The sequence below is a fragment of the Camelina sativa genome, chromosome 9 (assembly GCF_030686135.1).
Source record: "Camelina sativa cultivar CO46 ecotype springtype chromosome 9, ASM3068613v1".
Classification (NCBI taxonomy): Eukaryota; Viridiplantae; Streptophyta; class Magnoliopsida; order Brassicales; family Brassicaceae; genus Camelina; species Camelina sativa.
In genome coordinates, this window is record NC_141888.1 from 33,859,823 (window position 1) to 33,885,168 (window position 25,346).

The following is a 25,346-nucleotide window of genomic DNA, read 5'->3' on the forward strand; positions in this document are numbered from 1 at the left end:
ATATTTTACAATTTGCTTTTAACCATTTGATCTTGGAACTAAGATACCTGATTAGAAAGGAAAGATGCTTGAATAACACAATCATGCAGCCGATATGACATTGACCATTTTTATATATTTCCGGAATGAATTTAACGACAGACTGATATATGGTGGTTCTAGATTTCTAAAGGCTGCATATGTCTCGGATTGAAGAAAGGAGAAAGAAAATATCAAAGATTTTCTTTTGTTTTTTATGGACCTGTAGTTAATTAATTCCAAATTACAAATGAGTTTAGTTAATCAGGTCTAAAGAATAAATAATTATATATGTAAGTTAGATAGCAAACCAAGTATTATTTTTTTAGCAAAAGTTAAGAAAAACATTCTCATATTATATGCTTCATAGTTTTATTAATAAAAATAATATACATGTGAAGTGACCTTAGTGCAGTGGCATGAGGTAAGTCCATTTGTAGAAGGCACCATCACACATGGGATCGAGTCTCGGTTCCTACGAATGTAGGAATTTGATTAATGGGCCGGCTTGCTGTGGCTCAATAGTTGACAAAAAAAAAAAATAATAATAATACACATATTTAATAGGTATATCGATTTCATTACATGACTTATACGTACATGGAGCACAGCTCATTATTTATTGCATACAGAAACACACACGCTGAAATATATATCTTACCCAAACTCGGTCACAGCTCATAATTTACTGCAGTTTGACGTACGGACTAGTTTTAGATAGACATGCTTAAGACGTACACACTTACAGAGCCACACGAAGAGCAGTTTCCACTTATTCGGTCGAGATATATTCATCGATCCCTTTGGACATATCGACACATAATTGAAGAAGAGTCTCAGGGTGAGCAATCTCCTCGCTAATTCTTTCATACTCAAGGTGCCAGTGCACAATACTTCCAGGCCCATCATGCTTAGGAGTCCCCTGGATTGTTATCACAAAGCTTTTGTACTCTTTCATCAGATCACCTTCTAAGACCCTGAACGTGATCAAGTTCTTCTCCGGCTCCAACGCCTCGATCCTCTCCTTCGCCTTCTTGGCAACCCCATCTACATCATTTAGTTAACACTTTATTTATTTATAGGCTTGATTTTTATGATTAATCAATCCGAATATCAGTTAAAAGCATACTATATTTGCAAATGATGATATACAGTCATGGATCTATATCTAGGATTAGTTTCACGGTTTATAATTCTCTAGTGATTATTATAAAAAGTGATAGTGGTAAGTGACAGTCTAAGATCAACTAGACACGTTTTTGACATTTCGTATTTAGTCTTAATTAATTTCAGTTCAAAATCCACCAATTATTATTTTAAAAAAAAATTGTATAAAAATTGACTTGCCATGAACGTAGTCCCAGATGACGACAGTGCCAAGTTTCCCCCATTCGCCTTCATGCAGTTCACAGTGTTGAATGTGTACCGGAGATGCTGTAGAGATATGGTGTGGTTTTTCGGAGAAGATGTTAAGGAACTTATCAGCCGAAGCTTTGATCTCCACGTCTGTCTCAAGCTTCCCCACCAAACTAGACGTCTCTGTTTGCTTCACCTTTTCTTCCTCGGCCAAGAGAGATGTTTGTCGATCTCTTTGGAGACTTCAACACAGAACTGGAGGAGAGTCTCGGGATGAGCCACCTCGTTGCTAATTTTCTCATAATCAAGCTGCCAGTGCACAATACTCCCTGGCCCTCCTTGCTTTGGGGTCACCTGGATCGTGAGAAAGAAATTTTTGTATTCTTTCACTAGATCACCGTCTATAACCCTAAACTTGATCAAGTTCTTCTCTGGCTCCACTGCCTCGATCCTCTCCTTCGCTACCTTTGCCTCCCCATCTGCACCATTTATTTAATACTTCTAGGTTTAGTTTTGAGTCTCCACATATGCACGTACACACGGATCTGAGATAAAAACAGTACAAATATATATGAAAAATGTTTATAAAACATTGACTTGCCATGAACGTAGTTCCAGTAGACAATAGTGCCTACTTTTCCCCAATCGCCTTCATGCAAGTCACAGCCCTGAATGTTTCCGGGAGATGATTTGGAGATATGATGTGGTTTCCCCGCGAACATGTGATGGAACTGTCCAGCTGAAGCTTTGATCTCCACGTCTGTCTCAAGCTTCCCCACCATACTAGAAACCTCGGTTTTCACCACGGCAGCCATTCTTCGTAGTACCTCCGATTTGCTGAGTATAGGGTTTGTGTAATTATTAATTGAAAGTTATGTGGTTAATTACTTCTATTACTAAGTACTAAATCATGGAACTCTTAGAAATACCTTTCTTAAAAAATGTCTATAATCCAATGTTTTTAACGCATTACAGACTACAAAATTTGAGTAGGTAAAATTTATATTTTATTTATGTTTTAATTCTAATGTAAAATTGTTTATATAAAGTGTGAATTAAATTAAAAAAAAATCAGAAAATATGAGTTAATATGTTTATGGCCTACGAATTTTGAGTAAATAAAAGTTTGTTTGGTTTAGTTTTAATTCTAATTTGAATTTTGTTTATGTAATATGTAAATAAATGAGATTAAACTTCTTAGTTTCTTCTTATTGGGTTACTTGGAAATTCATTTTAAAATAATTATTTTTGCAATTGTTAAGAAATTAGTGAAAATAATAGACCACCCAATTAATATATGTCAAAATTATTTAATGACTCGACAATATGAAGAGACTTGGACTAAAGAGGACTAAATAACCAACATACTTCACATTAGAACTGGAATTTGCAAATTAATTTTTGACAATTAATATCTATTTCATTAACTTAGGCATTAAAATTTTATATTTTATAATTTGTAACAATAAACTAAAGGGGTACTATTTGATTTTGATTAATGTAGAATTATTATGATTATAATTTACAGAATTTTAAAAATAGTTAGAGAGTTTAATAAAGATTTCACATATTCAACATTCACGTAGACCTTCCGGAGAATATCTCTTACCATCTACTATTTTGAAGTCTTGAAAAGTTCTTTCAAATGAACAAAAAAAATTACTGTCAATCAACCAAACAGCTTTAATATAATTTGAAAGTTAGTTAAAGTATCTCATCAATTCAGTAATCCCCTATATAATAAAACGGAAGTACACAACCTTTTTTGATAGACTATATAATATGGGTTATAAGATTAATTATTTGATTATTTGATAGGTTATAGGTTATATGGGTTGTAACCATTAATTAATTTCGATTTAAGATCTTCTAAAACAAGATATTCTAAAGAATATAGTAAAATCTCCAAAAAATATTTAATTGACCATATATAGACAAACAAATCTAAAAAAATAATAACTCTTCTACAGATTATGACTACAAAATAAACCGATTAATAATCTATCGTTACCTTCTGATAAGGTATCATCTTTCGGTTCATGTCTTTTAATTTTATCATACTTATAATGATGATTATTATGTTTATACACATTAGTACATTACAATTCACGGTGTACTGCGAGTTAAAACATTACACGATGGAGTTATATGACATGACGTGTTTGAGTAGATACTAATATATATTTAAAATTTCATCAATTCGGTGCTACACGGGTAAAATATCATTTCTATATTTTGTTAATAATATAAATATTAAATTAATAGACATATCTAATTAAGTTGATTAAATTAATACTGTAATAAAAAGTTAATATGCGGTATATTGTGAGTTAAGTCATAGAATTAACAATCAAAATACAATATATAATTTTAAACACTAAAAAATTCAAAGTAATTAACAAACAATTTTTTTTTATCAAATCACTTAATTCGCGGTGTACCGCGGGTAAAAATCTATACAAAATATATGTTCTTTCCATAAGTCATATTCAACGTATGATTTAGTGGCATAGTGTTTCATCAAAACGAAAAAATAACTTTTAAAACAAATATAACAATCACATATATGGTGCTTTAAATAAAAATTACAAAATAAACAAAAGAAATTTTAATATGTGCTCTAGCACGGGTCCATCATATTTAGCATATGATTTTATTGCATAATGTTTTATTCACAACAACTTTTAAAAACAATCACATAAATTATATTTTATATAAAAATTACGATAGAAATAAAAAGAATTTCAACTCGTGCTCTAATCTAGTAGATAACTTATAAGGATTGTAAACAACATTTTATATATATTAAACCAATAATACATTATTTTAATAGAGTCTTTATAATTCAAAATTGAATAACAAAAAAGTTTTCAAAAGTTATATCTCTTTAAAATTACAATATCAATAACACTCCTTAAAAGTTTAAAAACATATCTACACAGTATTTTATGTATAAAGAAATAAATTTTTGTTTCGATGTGGCTCAACTAAAAGAGGATTTGGGGCACACAAAAGATCTGAAAACTTGCTTCCACATAAAACTAAAGAAAGAAAAGTAATAAACTCAATATGAGACTTTTACCTTTTCTCGAAATCGTTTTTTCTTCCGATGAATATTTAGAGGAAGAGTTCATTATGTGTTTTAGGCTTTTAGCTAGTTATAGATCGAGTAGAAGAGGAGACCCTTATCCGATCAACAGCTGTAGTTACTATGAGTGGCTATAATATTCGTAGCAATTACTGAGGCCATTTAATCACTTGGAGGCTGTAGCCACTTGTTATATCATATACTATAAATTTTGAATTTTTAGTTGGATTTTATTGGTTGATATAAAACTTCCCAACCAATCTGACATGTAAGCTGTAATATATCATATAGTATAAAAAATATGCTTACTACTTTACTAGTGTATTGTCACTTGTTATATATATGATTTGGATTGTAAGTCCATAGAACTTACCTGAAATTCCGAATAGCCAAGTTACTCAAAAGTAACAAATTTCAAACATAACACGGTAGTCGGTAGTATACAAACACTCATGACACACTCACTCCTTTTTTCTTTGGGCAAAAGAATATACTCCTTTGTCTTTATTTATTGCAATTTCAAAGACTAATTTATAGAGCGCATGCACGCGCAAACACCCACATATATGAAGATTCTTCCTCTATTCTTCGGAAAAGAGATGTTCATCGATCTCTTTGGAAACTTCGATTGCAAACTGGATGAGAGTTTCAGGGTGAGCCACCTCCTCGTTGATTTTCTCATACTCAAAGTGCCAATGTGCAACACTTCCGGATTCTCCGTCATTAGGGGTCACTTGGAAAGTGATCACAAAACTCTTGTACTCTTTCATCAGATCACCTTCTAACACCCTGTACGTCGCCCGATTGTTCTCCGGATCTATGGACTCGATCCTCTCTTTCAATACTTTTGCCTCTCCATCTGATCAGACATATATTTATAGATTTGAAATAATTAGAAATCTTACATTTGAAGAGCTAGGACCTATAGTGATATATATATTATATATGTATATATAACACATTGATTAAACTAAATAGAGAAATATGAATTTGACTTGCCATGTACGTAATTCCAAATAAGGATAGCACCAACTTGTCCCATTTCGCCTTCATGCAGCTCACATCCCTGAATGTTGGATGGAGATGTTCTGATGTTGTGTGGTCTCCCAACAACATGTCATGAAACTTCTCCGTCGAAGATTTGAGCTCCACGGTTGTCTCAAGGATCCCAACCAAACTAGTTGCTTCTTCCGCCATTCTTGATCTCCCACGCTAATTTGCAAGTGTCTCTTAGGGTTTTGAGTTTTGAGGATGAATTGGTTCCCTTCTGAGCTCTTCAATTAGCCTCTTTTATAGAGGAATGAGGACACCGATATACCAAGATTGTATCATATTTACTAATAATATTTTGATTAATTCTTCAATTTCTTCTATATGATCACGTTATATCCACCTGCCGTGGAGTATTGATAAGCCTGAATTATATGATATTTTATTTTATAAATGTAAATCTAAAGGCTATATAAAATATAGTTCGTAGCTCGTGTCGTGTCATACAAAATATTTTGAATGAGTAGCGATGTAGCATTAGCATTAGTAAGAAGGCAGTCACTTCATGAGCTTTAAGAAGATAAACTAAAACAATTAATGTGATTAAGATGTCATAAATCCTGTACCAATTCGTTCAAGTGTATTATTCGATATTTTATATCTCTAAATCTCTAAGCATATCTTCTTCTTTTTTCAACCCTATAAAGATCGTATCTTTTGTAAAGGGAAATGGAATACAGGTTATTTCATAATTTTTAAAAGTTTGAAATGTATGTTGAAAACTACTGTTTATTATCTGGCCGTGTGTCTCTTGCACAATGAAACAAAAACAAAAATTTGATTATAAAATTAAAATGTCATTTCATTCTACATCAACTTGAAATCAACAGAAGAAAACGAAAACACACACACACACAATTATATACCTGGTGACGTGACAGGCAATTTGAAAAAGCTTTTTTCTTTTGATTAAGAAAAAAAGCCATCAATTATCTTAATTATATATTATTACCTGATGAAATTGACAGACAATTTGACAAAGTATTTGGTAATCGTCACCATCAGATATTTGATTTGTATTTTCAAATTATAATCATCGTCGTATTAGGTAACGATTTTATAATTATCATTATTGTGGACCTGCAGTTTATCTTATAATTATTTTATACATTTTTGCTAAAAGCAGATTTTGGATTTTGGATTTTGGTATCCACTTTTTATATATATTAATGTTAGGTTATCACCACGTAAACACACAAACCAAAATAGTGACATTATAAACAGTGTTACAAGAACCTTTTAAAAGAACAGCAAACAAACCAGAGAAAACATTCTTTGCTAAAAAGATTTCTATAAAAAATGCATGAAAATAAAAAGGTTACAAGGCTCTATTGTTTCAAATAGAAAGCCCACAACACAAATAAAAAGAGTGAGATGATAAACACATCGTTATAACGACAGAACACATCTCCGATGTTTTCGTACATACAACAATTAATACATGGCTACTTAAAGGAGAAGCAACCGTTGTAATATCAAACAAAGCAATACTATATATTACATCTAAAGTCTCTATGTTTTGAGAAAATTAGATTCAATATCTTTAGTGAGATAGACTGCAAAATCCATGTATTTGTTAGGAGACGGAGACTCTGAGTTAAGCTTCTCGTATTCCCAGCTCCATCTAGCTATACTTCTTCCATGTAGCTTTGGTATGATCTGAAGATTACATTTGAAGCTACTATAATTCTCCATCACATCTCCATCGAACACAAACACAGTGTCATCGACTTGTTAGCTTCATCTATCTCTACTCTCTCCTTCATCTTCTCTACTTTTCCATCTGTAACACAAACAATGAAATCAGACTGATACAGAGACAAAGTAACTTTTGTTTCTTACCAACAGACAAAGTCCAATTCTTGGTGCATTTACAGTCATCACCAATTTTGTCTGGAGATAGTTTTGGTACACTGCGCGAAGTACCCTTAATAGCTTGGAATATCTTATCAGCTGACACTTTGATCTCCACTTCTATCATGGATTTCGCAATCTGAGCCATTACTTTTCTCTTCTTGATCTTTTGGTCTATGTGTAGCTCTGCTTATATAAGTGAAGTCTGTTGGAGGAAGATATAGAATCTGTACCATGCTTAGCATTTACGCCAGCTTATATTAATAGTTTCTTTGTTCTCTTCACATACAAGACGCATCACCAAGAATCTCAAAACTGTGACGGAACTTTACATAATTCACATTTAAAGTCTCAGGGTAACACTAAGGCTTGCCTCTTGAGACTTGTATAAGTCACAGATGGAAGAGTCTTGTATCACTTCTCCAATAGTTTAGACCTCTCTTTTAGCGATCTAACCACTATAGGTGAGGTCGAGAAGCGCCCTTGCTTGTTGGAAGCAGAGGCACAATCAATTACTTCTCTGCTCTCTTCACCTTCTAGGGACTTTTTTGGTGGCGGTGATGATCCAAGCAACTGTACAGTTAGGCTGCCACCTGCAGAGGATCAGAAAATTATCATTAGCCGGAGCATAGTCGATCATTTTGCATATCTACCCAACTACTAGCATCTAGAAAATGAATAAAGAACCCGATGGTTGAATTCTTAAAGTCAGATTACCTAGCACAAGAGCGGCCCCGATCCAACCAGCTGTGCCCCACCTTTCACCAAGGATGAACCATGCAAACCCCGCACCCCAAAGAGGCTCCAAACCATATATCACAGCGGTGTCTTTGGCAGATACATCACACATGGCAGTCATCTGCATAGACAGAACAATTTGAATGTAAAATCACCAAAATGAAACCAATATATACATCACATTAATAACTGCTAAAGTTCATATGATTAAATTGAGACACTAGAAAGATAAATTAGAGGAGAAAGCGAGGAAACCTTATGTACCTCTATCCACAGACAAACACCAGTTGAAAAAGCACCAGTGTAGAGCGCAGGTATCCATGGAAATGCAACCATAGATTCCCAAGATGAGTCCCATGTCCAGGAAGATGGGTCATAATCTTGCAAAATAGTAGACCATGTTCCACCAAAATACCACACCATCGAAAAGAGAGCAACGACACATGTCTGAGTAAAGATGGCATACATACATTAATACATACAGCTCTGTCAAACCATGATAGTAAATCATCACAAGCACAATTAAACTATTTTAAGAAGAAATCTTTTCTTACCTCATAGCCTAGAAGGGATAAGAACTTGTCCTTAGTTGTAGTACGTGAGATATGTTCTGTCCTTAACATATGAACTCCGAAGAACACAGCGCTTAAGAAATTGAACAAGTCACCAATCTAAACAAATGCAGCTAGTTAGTCAAAATACTGAAAAAAAGAAAACATCAAATTTGTCAAGGATCAACGAGCACTTACACATGGAGAAGAGCCACTAGATTCCAGCATCCAAACTCCCAAGATAGACATGAAAGCTCCAAACCACGTGCGTGCAGGTATTATAGCTCCAAGCATACCATCAAGCAATGGAACCACAATTATCTGTAACATTCATCAGAGGCAAAAAGATAATTACTTTACCTTCAAGACTCTCTCATACTTAATAGAATTTGTCAAAAGACTCAGAACTAATCACACAAAACTCACAGTGAAAATGGAAATAAATGATGCACGTCCAGCATCAGATGTTAGAAGACCAATTGCTTGCATTAGATACCCTAAACTAACCCAAAAACCTAACTCAATCCCTGAATTACGCGTTTTCACATCACTCAACGACCGCATAACAAAAGGAGTGAAGGGAATCGCAGCCACAACAAATCTCACAACACTAAAAGCTGCAGGATCCATGATCTCTTCAACTTCTTTAACAACTGCAATGTTACTAGCTACAAACATAACATGTCAACAACAGATCAGAACTTATAAACTTCCACATTCAATAAACAAACAAACCCAAGTTCCTACTATATATCTTCGATCAATCCAAATTGAAAACACAATTTGTTCCCATTCCCATATGGTTTAAGCGCAAAGACAGAACAAAGATCAAAGATTGAAACTTTGAAACTACACATCGATTCAAACACCTACGCACACACAAAAAACAAAGTAGAAACGCTTTGAGCTTACCATAAACGATTGTAATGGCATTCAGAAGAATGATACTTCTAAATTTTGTAGATTCAAACAAAATCTTTCGCCACAGAGCTCGTTGACCGAACAAAGATTGGAAATTTAGGTGTAGTTTCTTCTTCTGAGGGACAATCTCGTTTGAAGACAACGGAAAAGGGTTCAAAGCAACACGCTTTTTCTCGTAATTGACACGATCGGACCCATGAGTTTCTAAATTATCCGATCTTTTAGAAGCATTCGTGATTCGAGACGAGGAAGATGAGGGAAAGGAGTTGCTGAAAGAGAAAGGTTCGTGAAGAGCCCGTTTGAGTAGAAATAACGAGTGGGAAGGAGAAGCTACGAACTTGATTACCGCCATTGAAGATCTAAACCAACATTGCGCAGAGCTCTCTCTCTCTGTTCCTGACTAGGACAGTCACCATCGTGTTCGTGGTCATCAACACTAAATATCTTAAGATATTATTAAAATGTAATCTTGCTGATTAACCGGACCATATAAACCAAACCAAACCGTGGTTTTCTTTTTAAAGTCCGGTTATTTCAAGGCTGGCCTAACCCGGTATATTGATAGTACGATACTACGATTAGTATTTTTCACTTTTATAACATACATGGAGATTTCATTGAAGCCTTTTATTATTAACTCACGTCGCAGTAAAGTAAACAACGTCGAGATAGTAGCAACTTAGCATACATAGAGGTTAGAGCTATACTACACGACGCTTCAAATTAATAACCTCAAACATAACTTGACCGTAGTAGTATATATGCACATACATACGCATGAGTTCGTGACACGATGTTTCGCACGAAAAGTTGGTACACATATCTCATTATTTATAGCAGTTTCAATTCAAAGAGTAAATTTGGCAGACGTGCTTGACGTCACACTTTCACACACACACAAACACAAAACACATACTTATGGGTTTAAGAGGAGTCTTCCTCTATTCCTCGGATAAGAGATGTACATCCATCTCTTTAGAGACTTCAACAGCCAACTCTAGGAGAGTTTCAGGATGAGCCACTTCTTCGTTAATTTTCTCGTATTCAAAGTGCCAGTGTGCAACGCTTCCAGGTTCTCCTTCCTTAGGGGTCACTTGCAAGGTGACCACGAAATTCGAGTACTCTTTCAATAAATCACCCTCTATCACCTTGTAGGTAACCTGATTGTTCTCCGGATCTACTGACTCGATCCTCTCTTTCACTACTTTTGCCTCCCCATCTGCACCAAAATTAACATTCACATACTCAGTTATGACTTGGAAACCAATGAATCTTATATAAAAACAAAGATATATAAAGTTGACTTGCCATGAACGTAATTCCATAAGATGATGGCACCAACTTGGCCCATTTCGCCTTCGTGCAGCTCAGCACCCTGAATGTTGGTTGGAGTTGCATTGGTGACATGGTGTGGTCTCCCGACAAGCATGTCATGGAATTTCTCCGCCGAACATTTTAGCTCAACAGTTGTCTCAATGATCCCAACCAAACTAGATGCCTCTTCCGCCATTTTTTACAATTACCGCTGATTTTATAAATGTCTCTTAGAGTTTTTAGTTTTGAGAGTGAATGGTTTCTCTTCTGAGCTCTTTTGACCCTTTTTATAGAGGAACGTATAAACCGAGAATAAGCCTAATTTCATTGTTAATAATATTTTGATTTGTTCTTTCTCTTATGTGATCTCGTTTGTCCACCTGTAGCTAACTGATAAGCCTGAATTGTTTGATATATATATATTTTTAATGTATATTCAAATATAGTTCGTAGCTCGTGACAATAAAATATTTTCAGGGAGTAACATTAGTGGGAAAGCAGTACGAAAATAATATCTAATGACGTGGTAGGGTTTTTAAACTAGATATGGGTTCATTAAGAGTATGTATGAATGTATCCCTTCGATATTTCTAGAGATAGCATGATATGGATTTTTGAAGAATAGCTATTTGATTGGTATAGTTTGAATTGGATGTGACTGGATCCATATAAACAAATGATAAGGTTTAAAATATTCAATTACACGAGTCATCATTTCATTATTTCCACTAGGTGTTTTTCGTTGATAAGCTTCTTGGAAGTTCTTACTTTGTAGAATATAATAAAACTCCGAACATACATGTATTATTGAGTATTTTATATTCCCAAGTAATTCCTAAAATATCGTATCCATTTTGGAGTCAACCCTCGCAGATCATATATTTTGTAAAGGAATACACGTTACTTCAAAATTTTAATTTATAAATAAACAGTATGATGTGTAGCTAGGTTGAAAAATATCGTTCATCTGTCCAAATCCGACATCGGTTGGAATAAAGATTTTTGGACAATATATAATAGATGTGGCAATCTTTTTCGCTTCAGCTTGCTTTTGGGATTAGTTAAGCCACATTATACTAATATTGTATAAAGGATGTGGCAATCGTATTCAAGGAGATTGTGGGTTAGATTAAAAATTTAGTGACGAATCAAATAAAGAGACAAAATTTGGAAATAGCATTCTGGTTCATTCTGTATATTAATTTGAAATTTGGATAAGAAATGGGGTGATACATATATATAGACTGCTTTTACTATCATTCAGTGATCAGAGGATAGTAATATACATATAAACTTGAAGTAGCCGCATAGCTATAGTACTACTACACGTTGCTTCAAATTAGAAACTTCAAACATAACTTGACCGTAGTAGTATGCATACACACATGCGATCGACACACCAATTATTATAAGTTGGGCACAGCTCATTAATTATTGCAGTTTCAAAGTACTTAATTAAGTAGATGTACTTAGCAAGCACACACAAACACACACACACATTAGGGGTAATCCTCTATTCTTCGGTCAAGAGATGTTCATCGATTTCTTTGGACATTCCGACGGCAAACTGAAGGAGATTCTCAGGATGAGCTACCTCCTCGTTTATTTTTTCATACTCGAAGAGCCAGTGGACCACACTCCCTGACCCTCCATGCTTAGGGGTCACTTGGATTGTGACGAAAAAGCTCTTGTACTCTTTCATCAGATCACCTTCTATAACCTTGAACTTGATCAAGTTCTTCTCCGGCTCCACAGCCTCAATCATATCCTTCACCATACTTGCCTTACCATCTGCACCAATTGCTTTAATATTTTACTTCCCTAGATTTGGCTTTACGAACAACATGAATATTTTTTTCTTTTAAAGTGTAGATGTTTATAGTGTAATCACAGTAGTAGTCATCTTCTTGTTAATCAATATTTGAGATCCAATTCTTTTGCACGCATTATTCTTAGTTACTATGAAATTTATGTAGCGAATACATATATTTTGCAATTTAATTAGTTTGAATTTTGGTTTAGAATCCAATAGTTATGAAAAGAAAGAGATAATAGATATAGATATAAGGTTCACTTGCCAATAACGTAGTTCCAGATGACGATAGAGCCGACTTTGCCCCAGTCACCTTCGTGCAGGTCACATCCATGAATTTTGTCTGGAGTTGCTTTGGAGACATGGTGTGGCCTCTCGGCAAACATATGATGGAACTTGCTAGCCGAAGCTTTGATCTCCACTTCTGTCTCAAGCTTCCCCACCAAACTAGATGCTTCTGCCATGATCTTTGCTAATCTCAAGAAAATGTAGTTAAGATATCTTTGGAGAGGAGTGTGTCTCTTTTCTTGAATTCTTTAGCTTCTATTTGTAGAGGAAAAAGTGAGCAAGTATTGAAGAATAGAAAGAAAAAAAAAACAAAGTTCAATAATAGACCCATTCTTTTGTTCCTTAAAATAATATTATGATTAGTTGACGGTTCCATCATAATAATTCACATGTCCAATACTTTATTTGAGGTTTAACCTGCCAAGCGTTGATCACACGGTGATGCTGTCTATATATTGCTATTATTGATCGAGCACATAATTCATGTTGTTTCTTTCGGTATCAAGTTTCTCTTCAAGTCAACACAAATCGACAAAAATGATAGTATAAAAATAAGATGTCAATAAGAGATTCTATTTGAAAAAAAAAATTATGAAAAAACAATTTAAAATAGAAAAGATAGTTTTATCATGAATAGTAGTTTCTCCACGGCCCCATCATAATAATTCATCTTCCCAACTATTTGCGTCTTAATGATGAAGATCACGATTGTCGTGGGAATGAGAGTTTGGATATATTTAATAAAATTCTTCTAGAATTGATCAATATTTCTGTAAAAACATGTAAAAAAACAACTAGTTGTAGAACTGATGAAACCGGATATTATTACGATCGACCATGATGGTGGTAAACAAATAAACTTGAAATCCGAGTTTTTCAAAACTCGTAGCAGAAAGACATATTAATTTCCAAAACATAAAACATTAAAACATTATATGCTTTTATTAAGTAACCCACACAGAGGATCGTAGCATTCTCATAAGCTTTAAGACACGCACACACACACACATACAAAAGGAGTAATTTTTTATTCCTCGGATAAGAGATGTTCGTCGATATCTTTGGAGATATCGACACAGAACTGGAGGAGAGTTTCCGGATGAGCCACCTCGTTGCTAATTTTCTCATACTCAAGGTGCCAGTGTACAATACTCCCTGGTCCTCCTTGCTTAGGGGTCACCTGGATTGTGAATGCGAAGCTCTTGTACTCTTTCATTAGCACACCTCCTATAACCTTGAACGTGATCAGGTTCTTCTCTGTATCAACTGCCTCGATCCGATTCTTCCCCTCTACTACCTTTCCATCTGCACCAATTGATCAACATTGTACTTTCCTAGGTTTGACTTTACGAATCAACATGAAGCCATTAGTCATGCAAAGAAAAAGATAAATAGGGATTATTTACTTGCCATGAACGTATTTCCAGATGACTATAGAGCCGACTTTGCCCCAGTCGCCTTCGTGCAGCTCACATCCATGAATTCTGCCTGGGGTTGCTTTGGAGACATGGTGTGGTTTCTCGGCAAACATGTGATGGAACTTTTCAGCCGAAGCTTTGATCTCCACTTCTGTCTCAAGCTTTCCCACCAAACTCGACGTTTCTGCCATGATTTTTGCTAATCTTAAGAAAATATAAGGTATAGAGATGAGTGTGTTTCTCTTCTTGAGTCATTTAGCCTCTATTTGTAGAGGAAATAGTGAGCAAAGTATTAATGGATAGAACCATTCTTGATCGTTAAAAACTTAAAATAATATCATGATATTTATTCAAAAAGAAAAAATAATAATTAGAATAATATCATGGATAGTTTTGCTCCACCTGGCCATCATAGTAATTTCATCTTTACACTGTTTGCGTCTTGTTATATTTTATAGTAATGATCGATGACATTATTCTCATGCTTCATTAGTTCATTTGGCTGAGGCGCTCGCTACAAAGTTTCTCCCCACTTCATCTTGTCGTAATATACTTTTGTCGTGTGTTGAACCTTTTATGAGAATAAGAATTGTTGTGGTAACTTTTTTTTTTTTCAATTAAAGTTACTCTAGTAACAAACCCACAAGTAGAATATAATTGAACCTAAGATGAAAGTTATAGCCCAATAGGTTGAAGCCCAAGGATTGCATGGGAGTGAGAGTTGGATATAATTTATAAATTTGGTTTTCTTGTGATATTCACTCCGTCTCATAATATAGGATGTTTTAGAGGTTTTTCTTTCTTTTGGATGTTTTCAACTAGGCCTGGGCATTTGGGTGTTCGGGTCGGGGTCAGGTTCGGGTAATTCGGGTTCGGGTTTTTCGGGTTTACGAATATAGGATCCGAGCAGGTGTTCATATAATTTCGGGTCGGGGTCAGGTTCGGTTCCTCTCGGGTTCGGGTTATTTGGGTAATGACTTTAAAAAACCTGTAATGTATCCAAAATATATTCGGTTATGGATAGTACCTACTCAAACATATCCAAAGTACCCACAAAAACCTGAAATGTACCCAAAAAACCCGAATAACCCGAAAAACAAATGAAACTGCATAACATGAAATCTTAAACAAATGAAACTGAACATATCATGTCTCGCAAAACAATTCAAACACATACCATGTCTCGCAAAATAAGCATCCCAACAAAGAAAAGCATGTCTTAAAATCTTAAACATCCCAACAAAGCAAACGAAACTTAAACATCCCAAAAAAGAAAAACATGTCTCGCAAAAGCATGTCTAGCTGCTATGAACGGAGAACCCAAAGATGAGACTAACAGCGGAATTAGGTTTTGGAGATCCAATTTGAGAGTTTTGGTTTATAAAAGCCAAAGATTCTTGAAATCGGACAAAAATTGGCAACTTCGACATGTTTATGCAAAGTAAAGAAGATTCACAAGGATTCAAGGAGAGGAGATTAAGGCAAACGGAAATATGGCAATATATGTGATATCATGTATGAATAAATGTGTTCTCGGGTTCAAACAGATATCGTCGGTTCCTTGGGTTCGGTTCGGGTAATACCCGATACCCGTGGGTATTTGGAAACAAAAACCGAGTGGTTATTTATACAGAAGCGGGTCGGGGTCGGGTCGGGTTTTTGCAGGTCAGGGTCGGGTCGGTTCCTTGGGTTCGGTTTATTTGCTCAGGCCTATTTTCAACTTTCTAGATAACTTTTAGATTACTTTTATATTTTCTTATTATTTATTTTATGCAGTATTGTTTATGATTAGTTGAACATTTTTAAAGTAGTTATTTCTTAATCTGCGTGCCTCTCTCAAAATATTTTATATTTTGAAACGGAGAGAGTATTATTTTTTACTTAACTTTTTAATTCATGGTTCGATGAAAAGCTAAGTCTCGTTTGTCTATTTAATAACGAAACCGGATACTATATTGCGATCGACGGTGATGGAGGTAAACAAATAATTTTGAAATCTGAGTTTGTCATTCACAAACAATTTCTGCCTCGCCAAATCATGATGTTATTAGTTTATATGAAGTCCTGAAGGATTCAGATATTGCAGCAATTATTGTTTTATTTTGTTTTTCTCGGTCAAGGGTCAAGACATCAGTTATTGCAGTATCATTTTTAACTTGAATACGTAATACGGTAATAGTAATACTAGTATTACAAACGTGAGATTAAATGGTATACCGTATACAGAAGAAGAAGAAAAAAAACTTGACTAATGACTAGAACGTCCCAATCTCATCTACTTTGACCGCAATAATCGATAAAAATAAAAAGAGTAGGGTGCTAAATTTTATCTTATTTTAACTTTTAAGCACAGTGAGCTGTCCTCTAATAAACCAACAAAGTCAATGCCTCAAAAGAACATTGGACAATGTGTCACTGTTACACCATGAGATTGATTAACAATAAACACAACTCATCGTCATTACCAAGAAAACCCCTAAACACAATTATTAGTACGTCAAAATCCATAATTAGTTAAAAATTACGTAACGTATTCGTGAACAAAAAGAAAGTGAAGACAGTAATGGTAAAGAGACGAGAGTGCTTTCAAAGAGCCTTTCCCTCGAATAAACACAAAGAGGTGACAGCCGTTATTAATACCGCCTGCCGTACTTTTTTCACTACAGACCACACACACACACTCTTCGCTTTCGACTTCCGAGACAGAAAAGAGAGAGAGAAAAAAAGAAGAATTCTTCTTGTAAAAGCTTTTGCCTTTTAGAGGAAAGAACAGTGCCAGATCTTAGAAGGATCCAAAGACCCATTAGGAGGAAAAAAGCAAAAAAAGCTTTTAACAAGTCAATAAAATCTTTATTTTTATTTATTACCCACAAGACAACAAACTTGCATTCCAACAAATCTCACTTCTTCTTTCCTCTTCTTCTTCTTCTACTTCTTCTTTCTCTCTTGTTTTTATTTGGCTTTGACTTTCACTGTCTCTTTGTCTTCATGTCCGTCTGTTTCTGAGGTTTTTGTGAGATGACTCACGTGTTGTTGGTACGAAGAGAGAGACATGGAAAGAACAGAAGATGGGACAAGAACTTGATCATGTGTTTCTTCTTCTTATTCTTCTTCTTCAGTTTTCAGATAGGTTTGTCTTCGTCAGCTTCTGTTGGTTATTCTCGTCGTCACTTCGTCGCGTTTCCACCGCCGAGAAAGGCTCTGAGCTACAGTACTACGGCGACGTTTCGTGGGCCATTGAACAGAGATAACATTTATGGAGACGACAAGAGAGTAGTTCACACGGGTCCCAATCCTCTCCACAACTAACTTTTACGCGTTGCTATTATTATCACTTACCCCCTTCTTCACCCCCACCCACCTACAAGGGCTACATCGCAAAAACGTAAGACGCAAACGTGGAACGCCGATCGCGATCCGAAGGTACTGGCTTGTTATGTAAAATCGAGTTTGTTATAGAATTTTGTAAGTTGGAATCCTATTTTTTTGTTTTTTTTTTTTCGTGGAGCACAGAAACGATTATATTTTAGCTTTTAGGGTAGGATTTGGTTCGGCTATATTGAACTCTTTTAATGTTAGTCTTAAGAATTTAAAGATTATACACCACTTTTGCCTAAAAACTAAAGGAGATTACTAAAGAGCAAATTCTGAATTGGTTATAAGTGTCGCAATGGTTACAATGTTGTTGTGTTTAATTCCTTTTCAAGAAATGTGAGATTATATGGATATAGTGATTGAAATATAAGGTGCCCTATATAATTTCATTTCGTTTGTGTGAGTGTGTGATGTTTTAAGAAATGAGATGGTATGGTTTTAGTGGTTGGAATTTGAGAAGACTAGTACAGAAGAAGCTTTGAATAATAATCTCATGATGTACTTTAAAAAAAAAAAAGATTTGATATGTAATGGTAATATGGTTTTAAAGTAATTGGAATTTGAGAAAGTGTGTGCAGAAGAAGCTCTGAATCATATTTACTTTCCTTCTTCAGCATCTACCCTCATTAAACCAATTTTTTTCTCTTTGCTCTCAACATATACCTACCCCTACTAATTGAGTAAGTGGGAATAGTTCTCTCTCATATTACTATTACCATCTTTTCAAATAACCTTTTTAATTATTTTAAGGAGTACCCTAAAAGTTTGAGATTTGCATCAACTGCTCTGTGACAAAAAAAAAAAAAAAAAAAAAAAAAAGATAAATTAACTGCTCACCAGTCACAACTCTCAATCGACACATATGTAAAACGTACAAAACAGAGCCCATCTCAAACATATACTATATCAAAATAGTTTTCATCACGTAAATTTCAAATTTCAAAAAAAAAATCATGGCAACCATTTACAAACAGTGGTTTCGTGGGAATATGCAATACATCTTCGGATACTAACATTATCAGTCGAATTCGTTTTTAATTTTATTAAGAAAAAGAAAATGTCTATTAGTTAACTAAGAGTAAAAAGGTACTTTACCTCTGTGTTATAACTTTTAACAAACAAAAAAAGTGAGTAAAAAGATAGTATAATTGGATTGATTTCATTACATTAATCCTTGTAAGACATACTAAAATTTAACCATAATAAAAACTCAAAAAATTTACAATTTTATTCATAAATTAATTTATAATTACGATTTGATAGAAAGAGAAAATATAAACTTTTTGGGATGTGGGAAGTGAACTGAAAAAAAAAGTTTGCACGTAATCTAAGTATGACTCTATTCATATCATCCATATTGTTATACACTAAATATATTTCATTTATATTAGAATTTGTCGTCACCTAATTTTTTTTATCTAGCATTGATACATGTTTAACATTTTAAACTAGTGAAAGAATGATATAACGGGATAGAGTGACCGGAGTTTGATTGATATCATATTATTATTGGTTAAAAAGGACATATATGGAGAAGAGAGAAATGGTCAGGCCAGGGCTGTGAGTCTGTGACACTGTCCATCTTCTTTATTGCTCCCATCTGCCTCTCTTCTTTACCTGTTTCCTCTTTTTGTATAATCCTCACTTTTCTACATCTTCTTAAATATACGCGGTCACGTCAATTAATGTCTAAAATCTCGTTTAATGCCTACAAGCTTGAACGAGGTCCGTCGGTAAGATATTTTTTTTTGCAAATCCGTTACAGGTAAAACATAAGGCCAAAGTCTATGATATCTTGTTACGGCGTGTGTTTTGATTAAAAACTTAAAAAGGAATTATAGCGACGGTTTATGTATACGATGCATGCGATAACCAAGTTTCGGGCTTGTATTGTCTGAGAACTAATTCAAATACTGTCTTAAGAATATGGCTAGACAATATCGGCCGAAAATTTAAAGATGAAAACATAGCGGAAACTAGAATTTGAAAGACCAGGTTTGTTTTGTCAACCAAGGAAGACCCAACCACGTCAGTAACTCCTAGGGAAAAGTGTAACTAGATTTAAATATTTGTGCATTACTTCTTGCTAGTACTATTAAACACTCTTATAAATGTATTACCACGACACATAACGGTCTTAATTATGATGCACCTTTTTTAGCACTCCCAAAGATTCTCCAAGTATCGGTAGAAAATATATCATTAATGCACTATTTTGTTTGACCTAAGTTTTAGATTCATTTCATAAGAATGTGTGTTCTTAATTAATTATCGGCACTCACTAGCTATTTTCTTATTTGGGCATAGGATAGCATTTAGCCTTTTCGTACATAGAAAGTCGAAACTAGTTAATGTTAATAAACGGTGTTTGAACGTTAATGACTTAGCAATAATTTGCATTTATAACCCAAATTTGTTAACTTTTATTTCTAATTATGTACTCCTCTGTTTCACAAAGAGTGTCATTTTGACATAATGCACACAAATTAAGAAAATTGTTTAAATTTCTGTTTTACCCTTTATAAATACACTAAAGTTTTTTCTCTTTCTAATTAATAAGCTCAAATAATAAGGATAAAAAAGAGATTTAAGCTTAAAATTTGCATTGGAAACATAAAATGACACTCTTTTTGTAACAAGAAAAAGTGTCAAAATGACACTTATTGTGAAACAGAGGGAGTAGTATTTGTTTTTATCTCATGTACTCTCTCCATTTTTTTTTTTTTATCGTTTGTTTCACACAAATTAAGAAAACCATTAAATTTTCTGTTTTATTTTTTTTAATATATTTTCTAATTTTTTTATTGGTCATAACATTAATAAAGTTGGATAGAATTAGAATTTTTTACCAAACATTTTGTATTGAAAATCCAAAACGACAAGTATTGTGAAACAAAAATTTATCTCTAGAATGATAAGTAATAATAAACGGAGGGAGTAGTATATTGGTTTTATACTTTTATGTCTACTTGTATCTTTTTGTCCAAAACGACAAGTATTGTGAAACAAAAATTTATCTCTAGAATGACAAGTAATAATAAACGGAGGGAGTAGTATATTGGTTTTATACTTTTATGTCTACTTGTATCTTTTTGTGTTTTTTTTTCCCTTTTTCTCACATTTTTTTTGAGTGGATATTTTTTCAATTAATACATTGATTAGATTTGATTTCTAAGTACCCCTATTTTGGGGTCAATTTATAGGTACTTAAAAGTTATCAACATTCTTTTTTTTATAGGTAAATTCAATTTTTTTTTTTTGTTTTGTCTTATGTATATGAAGGGAACATAAATGTAGATCAAGACATAGCACAATGAAATGACCAAGACATATACGATACACACACCCGAACATAAATGTAGATGAAGACATAGTCTAAATGACTTATGCTAGTATTGTTGAAGTGTCACCATTTAGATTTAAATTTGATGATATACTTTAAATCTGAAAGATAAGTGACCTAAATCAAAAGGATACTGCACCACCAATAGATTATTTAGAGCATTATTACCGGAGAAATCGTATTCACCGTTACTATAAAAAAAGAATATTTAATATATGACTAATAAAAAACAGACAAGTGTTAAAAAAGACTGAGTAACGTTTCTTTAGCAAGTAAATTAAGTAACGGTTCTTCTTTTCCTCTCTCCTTTTTGTATTTTTTAATTAGTTTTTATTAAGAGAAATTGGGAAGAGTAACGACTACTAATGATGGTTACCAAAGTTCTCTGTTATTTCAGAAAAACCTTTAAAACATAATTGTCATTAAATTAGACCGGTCATGTATAAAAACAAGACTATTTAAAAGCCTATAGGGTAGTAACATTGGGCTCAAACCATATTCGGCCCATATGAGTAGAGGAGAAACAAAACCGGATAAAACCGGGGATTCGGTACGAGAAACAGCCGACTAAAAAGTAAAAAGAAAGGAGGAATATGCCATATAAGAGGTCAAAACAAAGGAGAAGATTCGTGAGTGACTCATCATCTCTGTCTCTGTCGCTGTTTCCTTCTTCTCTTCTTCTTCTTCTTCTCCTTTTCCAAAACTCTTTAATATCTTTGTTACTTCCATTATTATATTTTTTTCTGTTTTTTTTTTTTTTTCTTTTATTATCTTCATCGCTTAAAGGTTCAACTTCGATCTCAACATCACAAGGTTAGTAGTCCTCTACTCAAATCTCGCATATTTATAGTGCTATCAAGGTTCCTCTCACTTAGCTAAACCTGTTCTGTATTTACGATTTCAAATCGTGTCTTTTGATTCTACGGGTTAGCTTAATTCGTTTCAAACGTAACGATTATAAGATTGAATTTGAGAATCTATTGCTGCATGCTTGCTGACTTCAACAATTTTGGATGAATTGAATTCCCAGTTAGTGTTAAAACCCTATGAATTTGATATTGAAACTGAACAATTCTGGGTTGTTTTTCACAGTGAACCAAAAATCTAATTTTAGGTTTGACAGAATCTTCAAACTAATTTCTCAATCTGGCAAAAAAAAAAAAAAAACTTTAATTTTTAGATTTACTGGTTCAGTTGATTAATGTTTTTGTTTTCTTCTGGTGGTTAGAGTAGGAGCTGAAGAAAACAGAACCAAGCTAGTTAGGCTAGACCAGCAAGTAAATTATTGCTGGCTAGCAAAAGAAGAGTTTTTGTTTAGTGGGTTTTTGATATATTGAATCACTCCCTATGAGCCCTCAAAGCGTATCGAAGACGAGCAAAGCCCTTGAGGGTCTCCATGGGGTTCGTGTTGTGTCTCATTCTCCTTTTGGATTTGAGAGTATCGGTCAAGTCTCTAGCTTTGAGTCCGCTGATGCAGGAACAAAGCAGAGGCTATTCATTGAGTAAGTTCAATGGTTCTTTTATATATATCTTGTTGATCATTGTATCTGTAAGTTAAAAGGTGTTTGATTCAGTGTTCTTCTTTTTATCTTTCTGTAGACGTGTCTGGCAACAAAGACCTCCATGCTTAAGACCCATACATTGTTGCATCCACGGTAATATTCTGATAAACGTTACTCAGTTACTTCCATCTTGTTTTTCGTCTTTTATCTCTTTGCATCTCTGTGTGTTGTATCTTGATCCTATGGTTCTTCATTATGTTGACAGGTGATCGGAGTATCTTAGAAACAGCTGCTAATGTGATCACATCGATCCCTTTCATTTTCCTCGGTATGCAAACACCGAGGTAATCATCCTTTCTTGTCTATCTGATTAATCTATTATGTATACAGTTTTGTGTTCTTTGAAACGGTAACTGAATATGCAAGATATATATGTGACTATATAGGAAAAACCTGAACATGAAGGTGTATGCAAACTCCTTAATCGGAGTTGGAATCGCATCGAGTTTGTATCATTCTTCAAGAGGGAAGTTGAGGAAGTATCTTAGATGGGCTGATTACACAATGATAGCTACAGCGACAGTAGTAAGTCTTTTAAATTTTTGTCTATACCAATATTGGTACTAGTAATAGTACCTCAAATCTTGGTGATGTTCTATTCTACTTACTATCTGTTTGTATATTTGACAGTGTCTAACGAGGGCTCTTAGAGAAGAGAATCCAAAGTTCTTGATGGCTGCATCAGCTTTGGCTCTACCGTTCCAGCCTCTCGTGGTATCAGCTGTTCACACTGGAATGATGGAGGTGCTAAGAAATCTCAACTTTTTCACTCCATGTAACTAAAAATCTCAGTTGATGCAAATTATAACCAAATCTCTCAACTTTTGTTTGACTCAGGTAGCATTTGCGAAACGAGCCTTAGAGGATCCAGATTTGAAAATGGCTTATGATGTACACAAGATGTCTTCGTTGTTGGGCGGAGCATTGTTCATAGCTGATGATCTTTTCCCTGACACACCATTCATTCACGCCGGTTGGCATCTCGCTGCAGCCATTGGCGTTGGAACTTGCAACAAGCTTCTTCAGTAGTCCACATGTAGCAAATATATTATTTGAGTGATTGTGGAACTGCCATATTCTTGGTTCAGAGACACCACTCTTTATATGTGGTTTCACTGAGCTCCTAAATCAGCCGACATAACTAGTAATTATTGTAGTCATCTCTATCTTTAAAACTGTAAGGAATCGAAACAAGTCACCTGTTGTAATTTTAGGACAAAACACAAAACACTTTGTTTTTTCCCTCTCGCGAGCTTCAATCCTGGCACTTCTGATCACAGATGAGATACAGCTCAAAAAAGACCTTAGAAATCAAACTCATTAACTCAATCTCATATTCCAAAATATTTATTTAGTTAATATATTAGTTAACGAGTTAAATCGAGTGGTAGCATAATAATTTGGGTTTAAATTTTGTCAACAGCTTTAAATAAAAAAGGAAACTATTCTTTTCCAAAAAAGAAAGGAAATTTGAAATTAAGCAAAAAGAAAAACAAAAATAGCATGAAAAGTTTATTATTATGTAAAGGAAAAAGGAAATATTAAACTTCAATTCCTTCTTTGTTTAGGTTAGGTTTCTCTAAACACGTTTTCGTTTGCATACCCTAATATATATATATATATAGACGAGACACTTCTATCCTTCACTCTGAATCTGAATCTAGAGTTTTTTTTTTTTTCTTTGTCTTTGTATTCTCCACTAATTTCAAAGAATGAGTGAGATTGAAGAACTTGTGTGTATTGATGCAAGGGTTATCCGCAAATCTACATCGAACACGGTAGAGATCAGAGTAACGCGTAGAAACGTAATCACTTTAGGATCAGACACTACTCCTTCTCCTCGTCCGTTCCCAACTCCTCACCTCCTTTTAACCAACGTTATTAGCTTTGATGAAGACTACATGAATCTTCTCCTCTATCCAACCCTCCCAGATCGCAACTTATGCAGTATTCTCTCCTTCGAGATTGCTTCCGAAGCCAAACGAGTTCCAGGGCCATTGTACATCTCCTTTGACGTCACGTTAAGGCCAGAGATATTCGAGGAACCAGACATGGAAACATGCGCTATTTGCTTGGAGGAGTCACAAGACTTAGACGAGATGCCAAATTGTTCGCATGTCTTTCATGATTATTGTATGCATGAGTGGTTATGTAGGACTAACCATTGCCCTCTCTGCCGTGCTGTAATTATGGATGACTAGCATCCCTACTCTACTCCAAAACAACGTCATGAAGAAACGATATTATATGCTGAGCCTTTGTTTTTTAGCCGAATTACAATACTATGTATAACCAAGTTGAGATTCATCGCCGATCTCTTTTCTTTTGTACAATTATGAAATTGGAATTTTCACATAGACCAAAACTTCAAATATCTCGATTTAAGTTAGCTCTGTTTTAATTTTCCCTTGCTTGTGATTAAAGATTGAACTCAGAATGTTTCTTTTGTTTGCTATAGCGTCTTGTGCGTATCTTTTACGAATTAACAACACACAAATCTCAAGACGGTGATCACTTTAGAATCACTAGCTTAGAGTCACAAGACTTAGACGAGATGCCAAATTGTTTGCATGTGTTTCATGATTATCAAACTATCAATAAGTAGATCTCTTGATAGGTTTAGAGTTTTCAAAAAAATTCATTAATTGTTAGGTTAT

At 34.3% G+C, this 25,346-nt stretch overlaps 6 protein-coding genes and 3 pseudogenes across 11 annotated transcripts; 3 read left to right on the forward strand and 6 right to left on the reverse strand.

Annotated features, from left to right (window-relative positions):
• Nucleotides 1–660: 660 nt before the first annotated feature.
• LOC104715798 (MLP-like protein 28) lies at nt 661–4,484 on the reverse strand (annotated as a pseudogene). Its single transcript, XR_015566106.1, has 4 exons — nt 4,457–4,484; nt 1,976–2,211; nt 1,366–1,853; nt 661–1,065 (listed from the first exon to the last, which is right to left on the reverse strand). The product of XR_015566106.1 is annotated as an MLP-like protein 28 (transcript).
• Nucleotides 4,485–4,848: 364 nt separating this feature from the next.
• Nucleotides 4,849–5,778, reverse strand: LOC104712647 (MLP-like protein 34; annotated as a pseudogene). Its single transcript, XR_015566105.1, has 2 exons — nt 5,462–5,778; nt 4,849–5,321 (listed from the first exon to the last, which is right to left on the reverse strand). The product of XR_015566105.1 is annotated as an MLP-like protein 34 (transcript).
• Nucleotides 5,779–6,786: 1,008 nt separating this feature from the next.
• Nucleotides 6,787–7,554, reverse strand: LOC104712649 (MLP-like protein 31). The gene is given in 3 exon segments (XM_019229409.2): nt 6,787–7,234; nt 7,237–7,295; nt 7,355–7,554. Coding segments are annotated over 3 exon segments (429 nt in total). The 5' UTR covers nt 7,515–7,554; the 3' UTR covers nt 6,787–7,024.
• Nucleotides 7,555–7,587: 33 nt separating this feature from the next.
• On the reverse strand, nt 7,588–10,014 carry LOC104712648 (uncharacterized). 2 transcript variants are annotated; one of them, XM_019229408.2, is made up of 7 exons: nt 9,568–10,014; nt 9,082–9,323; nt 8,854–8,976; nt 8,659–8,775; nt 8,369–8,551; nt 8,084–8,225; nt 7,588–7,959 (listed from the first exon to the last, which is right to left on the reverse strand). In XM_019229408.2, exons 1-7 carry the CDS (start codon nt 9,926–9,928, stop codon nt 7,781–7,783), a joined length of 1,347 nt encoding a protein of 448 aa, XP_019084953.1. In that variant the 5' UTR covers nt 9,929–10,014; the 3' UTR covers nt 7,588–7,780. The 2 variants fall into 2 exon arrangements, with proteins under 2 accessions (XP_019084953.1, XP_087323832.1); XM_087467706.1 differs by lacking the exon at nt 9,082–9,323 and having other exon boundaries at nt 9,568–10,008.
• Nucleotides 10,015–10,299: 285 nt separating this feature from the next.
• Nucleotides 10,300–11,188, reverse strand: LOC104712650 (MLP-like protein 31). The gene is made up of 2 exons (XM_010429591.3): nt 10,885–11,188; nt 10,300–10,795 (listed from the first exon to the last, which is right to left on the reverse strand). The coding sequence occupies exons 1-2, from the start codon at nt 11,084–11,086 to the stop codon at nt 10,518–10,520; spliced, it is 480 nt and encodes a 159-aa protein (XP_010427893.1). The 5' UTR covers nt 11,087–11,188; the 3' UTR covers nt 10,300–10,517.
• An 881-nt stretch (nt 11,189–12,069) lies between these two features.
• Nucleotides 12,070–14,690, reverse strand: LOC104712652 (MLP-like protein 43). Its single transcript, XM_010429594.3, is given in 4 exon segments — nt 12,070–12,681; nt 12,969–13,137; nt 13,998–14,296; nt 14,402–14,690. Coding segments are annotated over 4 exon segments (945 nt in total). The 5' UTR covers nt 14,601–14,690; the 3' UTR covers nt 12,070–12,403.
• A 2,353-nt stretch (nt 14,691–17,043) lies between these two features.
• On the forward strand, nt 17,044–18,151 carry LOC104712653 (CLAVATA3/ESR (CLE)-related protein 17 pseudogene; annotated as a pseudogene). The gene has a single exon (XR_015566107.1). The product of XR_015566107.1 is annotated as a CLAVATA3/ESR (CLE)-related protein 17 pseudogene (transcript).
• Nucleotides 18,152–21,679: 3,528 nt separating this feature from the next.
• LOC104712654 (uncharacterized) lies at nt 21,680–23,933 on the forward strand. Of its 2 annotated transcripts, none has more exons than XM_010429596.2 (7): nt 21,680–21,940; nt 22,356–22,629; nt 22,727–22,782; nt 22,895–22,973; nt 23,076–23,214; nt 23,320–23,433; nt 23,527–23,933. In XM_010429596.2, exons 2-7 carry the CDS (start codon nt 22,475–22,477, stop codon nt 23,716–23,718), a joined length of 735 nt encoding a protein of 244 aa, XP_010427898.1. In that variant the 5' UTR covers nt 21,680–21,940; nt 22,356–22,474; the 3' UTR covers nt 23,719–23,933. The 2 variants fall into 2 exon arrangements, with proteins under 2 accessions (XP_010427898.1, XP_010427899.1); XM_010429597.2 differs by having other exon boundaries at nt 21,757–21,940; nt 22,361–22,629.
• Nucleotides 23,934–24,401: 468 nt separating this feature from the next.
• On the forward strand, nt 24,402–24,890 carry LOC104712655 (uncharacterized). The gene has a single exon (XM_010429598.2). The coding sequence runs from the start codon at nt 24,402–24,404 to the stop codon at nt 24,888–24,890; it is 489 nt and encodes a 162-aa protein (XP_010427900.1).
• The last annotated feature ends 456 nt before the right edge of the window (nt 24,891–25,346 follow it).

Bases quoted from the DNA above. Each gene is read 5' to 3' on its own strand.
- LOC104712648 (XM_019229408.2), bottom strand. From the start codon at position 9,928: ATGGCGGTAATCAAGTTCGTAGCTTCTCCTTCCCACTCGTTATTTCTA. The intron at 9,324-9,567 runs GTAAGCTCAAAG...TTATGTTTGTAG, and splicing joins TGCCATTACAATCGTTTATG to CTAGTAACATTGCAGTTGTT. The intron at 8,776-8,853 runs GTAAGTGCTCGT...GCATTTGTTTAG, and splicing joins CTAGTGGCTCTTCTCCATGT to ATTGGTGACTTGTTCAATTT.
- LOC104712650 (XM_010429591.3), bottom strand. From the start codon at position 11,086: ATGGCGGAAGAGGCATCTAGTTTGGTTGGGATCATTGAGACAACTGTT. The intron at 10,796-10,884 runs GCAAGTCAACTT...ATTTTGGTGCAG, and splicing joins CTTATGGAATTACGTTCATG to ATGGGGAGGCAAAAGTAGTG.
- LOC104712654 (XM_010429596.2), top strand. From the start codon at position 22,475: ATGAGCCCTCAAAGCGTATCGAAGACGAGCAAAGCCCTTGAGGGTCTC. The intron at 22,630-22,726 runs GTAAGTTCAATG...ATCTTTCTGTAG, and splicing joins AAGCAGAGGCTATTCATTGA to ACGTGTCTGGCAACAAAGAC. The intron at 22,783-22,894 runs GTAATATTCTGA...TTATGTTGACAG, and splicing joins CATACATTGTTGCATCCACG to GTGATCGGAGTATCTTAGAA.
- LOC104712655 (XM_010429598.2), top strand. From the start codon at position 24,402: ATGAGTGAGATTGAAGAACTTGTGTGTATTGATGCAAGGGTTATCCGC.